Raw genomic sequence first — 6,000 nt, forward strand, 5'->3', positions numbered from 1 at the left:
ACGATAATGATAATGATGATGATAATAACGATGGAGGAAGAGGAGAAAAAGAAAGAAAGAAATCGAAGAAATTTAAATGAGAAAAGAAAGAAGAGTGGGAGGAAGAGAAAAAAGAGAAGATGGAGGTAGTAGTGGTATGGTGGCGGTGATGTCGATTATAGCGAAAGATAAAGATGAGGAAAAAAGAGAAGGAGGAGGAGAAACACAAAGAAGGAGGAGGAATACGAAGGAAAAGGAGAAAAAGAAAAAATGTGTGATGTAAAAAATAGTTATAATAATTTGGTTGGACTTGATTAAGTATTTTGTTTGATTATAGAACTTTATTCTAAAAATTATGTTATAATATGCTAAAAATTGAGTGAAATGTGACAATAAATAGTTGAATAATTATTCAAGAGTATAAATTTAGTTAAAAAAAGATCTTGCTAACAAAGTGTCTTAAGGATGTTAGTTAAAGTGTTTAAATAGTTGAAGTTTTTTATGTATTTACTTTTTTAATTAAGTTTTACATGTATTTGTAATACATTTAATAAAAGAAAAATTTTAAAAAATTGAATATTGATAATCTTAATCTATATTCTAAGGACACTTGATAGCAAAAATTTTTTAAAAAATAATAAAAGAACATGTTAAAAATAAAAAAGAATAGAACAATTAATAAACTACTTTTTTTTGTTATTTTAAATTAATATATTATTCATATACAGGTTTATCTTTTTTAGTACGTGTATACATCCATTACTAAAAAAGTTTTTTTTTATCCCTTTTTGTTTCTAAATCCCTTTAGGGTTATCAAATGTTCTAGTTCAATAGTCACCCAGAAAAACAATAAAAATGTTCTAGTTCAATTGAACTTCGGCCTAATCAAAATTGGGTACTACTCGATATGCATATTTATTTATTTTGTTAAGCAGATTTTTAGTAAATTTTAATTGGTTTGATATTTATAGTATGTGAACGAAATTTATTTCTCTTTTATGGATGCCAATTTCACTGATTAAATCAAAGATTCTATTTTTGAATAAGTAAAAAAAGAAAAAAGAAATATAAATTGAAATTAAATTGCTTGAAATCGAAATTACAAAAAACGAAGTAAATGACTTCAAATTAAAAGAAAGCAATAAAATATCTCTAACACAGCCAAAGGATTTTGAATTCAAAAGACAATGTGAAAATGTTAAAAAGAAGAAAAGAAGAAAAGAAAATATTTGAAGGAAACATAAATTGCAGAAAAGGAAAATTACAAAGAATTTTGAAAGAAATATAAACACAATGGAAGGACTTCTACAGAAAAAATATTCGAGATAGACTCGGTAAGTCGCTAGGGTATGAGCGCGAGTGTTCTCTGAAAATGACTTCAGATCCTTAGCTCTTCGGTTACTTCTCTATTTATAGACATCTTCGACCATTCCTTTTTTTGATACATCGCTATATACAATTATCTCGTCAATAATCGTTACCGCCAAAGACACTCTATTCTCTGCGACATCAACCTCTTCTTTGACCATATCCTTTTAAAATGCCACACCTTCGACCATTTCTTTCTTGATACATCGTCATATACAATTATTTCTTCAATAACCATTCCCGCCAAAGACACTCCACTCTCTGCGACATCAAGCTTCTCTTTGGCCATATCCTTTTAATATGCCATAGTTCTTTATTGATTTGACGCCTTGATACCGAAACATTCAAGCTTTTTTATGCTTCACATCTGTTTTTGATTGAATCTTTCTCGTTGACATCGACACCAAATGACATTGACACACCTCTGTCTACACAAAATGACTTCGACCCAATTTTTGTCGAGTAACAATTTTAATAGTGTAATTGAGTACTTAACCACTTCCAAAGAGGTTCCAATTTGCATTTGGAAGTTGATCAACAATGCAATATTTTTGGCACTAAACAATAATCGAAGTCTAAACTTATCAAACACTGACTTGTTAAAGAGTTCAATAATATCTTGTCGAAAATATTATTTTTAACTAATAACATTCTTACTAAATATAAATAGATTTTCGATTTGGTGTAGTAGATTAAATGAGCAACTATAATTTGATTAGATTGCATTGCATTTGAACCCAAACAAGTGTACATTTAGAACATTCTAGATAATGTTATAAAAAAAAAATAAGTAAACAATTCACTTATTGCCACCATGAAGCAAAGACCAGCATCAAAGAAACATATGGCCAGAGAGGATTTTGAACATTATTCACATTTCCATCCAAGAGGTGGATCCATAAATGTAATGTAAATTACAGGATACACAACTTTTGGCTAGTTATCCGAACAGAGTATTTCACTTAATACAGATTTCTTGCTACCTAAGAAACAAACTTAACCTATAACATAGAATTATCACCTCCAACAACAATTAAGCTTTGTAGCACTAGGTGTCCAGGTGAGACCAGTTACAGGAATCATACAATGCTGCATTGGCCTTTAACTCATCACTTCTAATCATGGAAAAAAAGAAAGATAATACAAGGAACAAGGCAAAATAAATATAGCAACACATCAGTTGGACCAGACATGAACCAGACCGTGGCTATTGCCCGTGTAGATCTCATTGCGCTCTTCATCGTAGAAGAGAGCAGTAATATCTTCCAAAGCTTCTGCAACTGTGCTCCTAGTTTTGGTGTCATGTTTTTGTTTCCTCGTGTTATGACAGCTACCTGAACAATCGTCGCCGCAACTACATTGGTTTACAATGGGAGAGCTGTTGCTTGCTTTTATCTTCGCAAGGCACTTACCAGTTAGAATGTTGCTGACATTGATGGATCCCGCTGGATTAAAAGAAAGCAGAACTTGTTAGTTATGCACCTTCAATGATAAGCGCTCCCTTGAAACAACACTGGAAAAGAAATATTACATGACATGGGAAAGGGACATTTAGCAAACCCAGCTTTTTGTGTGTCTTGAAGTTAAGGGGAGTCTATATAGTAAAAACATTATGTTTGGTTCCATATTGCATTTTCAAAGTTACTATTGGGGTTTCCAAAATTACTTTTGACGAAAGTGAATCTAAAGATACTTCTCATTTTGCCAAAAGTATTTCCAAAATGAAATTCACTATTACCCCCAATATTATATTGTTCGCCTTTAAAAATTATGCTATATCTTCTAAGTGGTTATGTTTGAAAAGGTAAATTTTACTTTATCTATCTGAAACAAAACACCTCTCTTGAACTTACTTTCGAAATATTCAAACTAAACACAAATCAATTCCTTCCCCTTTCATAGCACTTTTTTCATCCTAGTTCTTTAAATGTAATTTTCCAAAAAACTAAACCAAACAAATTTGATGTTCAATGATTTAGGCGAGTAAATAAGTGAATAATAATTGGCACAAAGCCCCAATATGGAGCCAACTGAGCAGATATTTTTAAAAGGAAAACGAAGAAAAAAAGAAAAAAGAAAGAAGTACCATTTCCTTCAGATAATGAATCATCAGAATCAGCCTTGCAGTATGATATGATGAGATCCTGGTCACTGGTTATATATATGTTGTTTGTGTTGCAATCAGGATGCCACAAGAGGTGATCTTCAAAAGAAGTTACAAGTTCTCCACGGAAGTTCCAGACAGCCACAGTTCGATTTCGAAATGTAAGGAACAATTGATTCTCATACAGGAATATAAATGCAGATGGTGTCATAAATTCACTTCTACTGACTTCTGTTATCTCAAAAGTCCGCACCTAAGGTTAATTAAAGAAAGTTAGATAGATATGATGATGTAGGACAATGTGTACAACTATCTGGTAAACAGAAAAATTACATCAAGAATTTGGAGGTTCTCGTTTTCTTGCTTCACAAGAAGCTTTTCATTGAACTGTTCTATAAAATCCACCTTCTTATTCCGATGGAGGAGATGATTGAAAGACTTCAAAACAGTACCATCTTCTATTGAAAGAATTTTAAGTGGGACATGGCTGCTTGATTTAGCAAAAATCAACAACATGATCCCCGGACTGACAAAAGAAAAACAGGATTAAAGCAGCATAAATAGTGTATGGCACAAAACTAAATAAAAGACACACAAGCACAAAAAGGAAAACCACCTGATCTTAATCTCTTGTACATTTTTATCTGATATGGAGTATAACATTGTATAGTTTTTTAGGTCAAACACCTTGTAGATGCTACAAAGAAAAAAACCCAAATAAAAGTAAGTCTCACAATCAAGAATTCATTATATCTCTACCAGGGGAAAGAACACGACAAAAAGGGGAAAAAAATCAAAACAGAAAAGTATTTTACCTATCCTGAGCAGAGTACGTGAGTACCTTCCCGTTTACATCATCAAACTCCACAAAACCTGGCCATTTCAATGACTCAGATTCGAAAAGAGCAAAACCAGCATCTGATTGAACCCGTCTTATATATCTGAACAATGTAGATAGATATTTTAGCAAGCAACACAATAAATAACACAAAATTGGACAATCAGCTTTCGCTATCTACTACACTATCTGTTTGCAAGTTTAGTGATATTGTTGACTTGTCTGTGTGTCTTTCTATCATTCAGCATGAGAACCAAGGGTAGAAGTATTATTTATAAAAGCATGCAGAGCTATACTTACTCAATCCTTGTGCTTCTGCATTTCAAAGAACTGTAACTGTCTGAAGCATAGACAGAAACTGTGATAAGTGAATCATTGTTCTTGTTGTAAAACAAGCTTCTGATAACTTCATCTGGAGTGATATTCAAGAAGCATATCCGTTCATTGGTCTCTGCAAATTGTAATGAGTAAAATACATCTAATATCGACTTTATGTCACAAACAAAATAAAACTGTACATTGTAGTAAGATATAATGTTATTGAACAAATGATCGAGTTACTTTCCCTACCTCGGCTAAATGCCGCACAAACACCATTTTGTGCAAGAGCAAAAACAATGTCCCGTGCTGCTACAATCTCAATAATCTTTGACCTTTTTCTCAGAAAGGGTAATACCACGGAGGGGCGGCCTTTTGGATCATGTGTATCATATTCTTCCTATAAGTAGATACCCTTAATCAAACTCGGATATAATCGCAAGGAATGGCGAAATTGACCATAATAAGGAAAAGTACACATCTCAATTCTCAGTTAAAGAAAGACATGGCCACAGATAACATCCATCAAACAATTAGAATGAAAACAATGATCATTATCACCTTGAACCACAAGAAGCAATGATTTCAAATATTGCACAGTAAAGATTTTGAGTTAAAATAAGAAAGCAAATTGTTTGTGAAATTAATACCATAACCAAGCTTCAAAACCTTTCTCTTTGAAAGAGTATCACTCTCGAAGGTATAATAAGCAAATCACATGTCTAAGATTCACTACTCTTTTTTGAATCCATTCAAAAAGGAATCATCAGCAAAATGTGTAAGTGTAATTTAAAATGAAAAATATAAAAAAATTAAATTAAATTAAATAAATTAGGGAACCTGCAATCTGATGTTGCGAAACCTCTCCTGCGCATCGCTCATGCTGAACCCACGGGTTCGTTTGGAGCTGATTTCGCGCCTCTGAAGCTTCTTCACACTGTTCAAGAACCCATCTGTTCCTCCTACACCGCCACGTGTTCTCTTCTTCGCCACCACTCTCCGCCCACTGCACGGCCTCGGACTCACCGTAATCCTCCTCCCACCACCGCCGCTACCGCCACGACCTTCCATGTCCTCTAAGCAGCACTCAGCAGCTCCTCCAAACGCCACCTCCAAACTCAAACATCACCGCGATTCCGCCATGAAAACACTTTTTCTTGTTTCTGCAGCAGCTGCTACTTCTAATTATGCTACGCCAGAGCTCAATAGATCCACCAAAAAGGGTCGAGATTATGAGAGCGATAACAAGAGTGAAGGTTGGTGAGGAACTGAGGATTTAAGAAAGTGGAAGAAAATGAGTTGAAAAGTTCAAATTTTCTAAAGGAGGGTTTTCACTTTTCTCTCCTTTTGGATGATTGGATCTCTTTTTTTTTTTTTCTTTCCAAATTTGGGA

The 6,000-nt window shown here is 33.5% G+C and overlaps 1 protein-coding gene across 1 annotated transcript; it reads right to left on the reverse strand.

The window, feature by feature from the left end:
* Positions 1-2,205: 2,205 nt before the first annotated feature.
* On the reverse strand, positions 2,206-6,000 carry LOC112703346 (uncharacterized). The gene is made up of 8 exons (XM_025754764.3): positions 5,448-6,000; positions 4,860-5,007; positions 4,590-4,740; positions 4,267-4,392; positions 4,068-4,148; positions 3,785-3,977; positions 3,434-3,704; positions 2,206-2,792 (listed from the first exon to the last, which is right to left on the reverse strand). Exons 1-8 carry the CDS (start codon positions 5,676-5,678, stop codon positions 2,524-2,526), a joined length of 1,470 nt encoding a protein of 489 aa, XP_025610549.1. The 5' UTR covers positions 5,679-6,000; the 3' UTR covers positions 2,206-2,523.

This window comes from Arachis hypogaea, chromosome 7 (assembly GCF_003086295.3).
Source record: "Arachis hypogaea cultivar Tifrunner chromosome 7, arahy.Tifrunner.gnm2.J5K5, whole genome shotgun sequence".
NCBI lineage: Eukaryota > Viridiplantae > Streptophyta > Magnoliopsida > Fabales > Fabaceae > Arachis > Arachis hypogaea.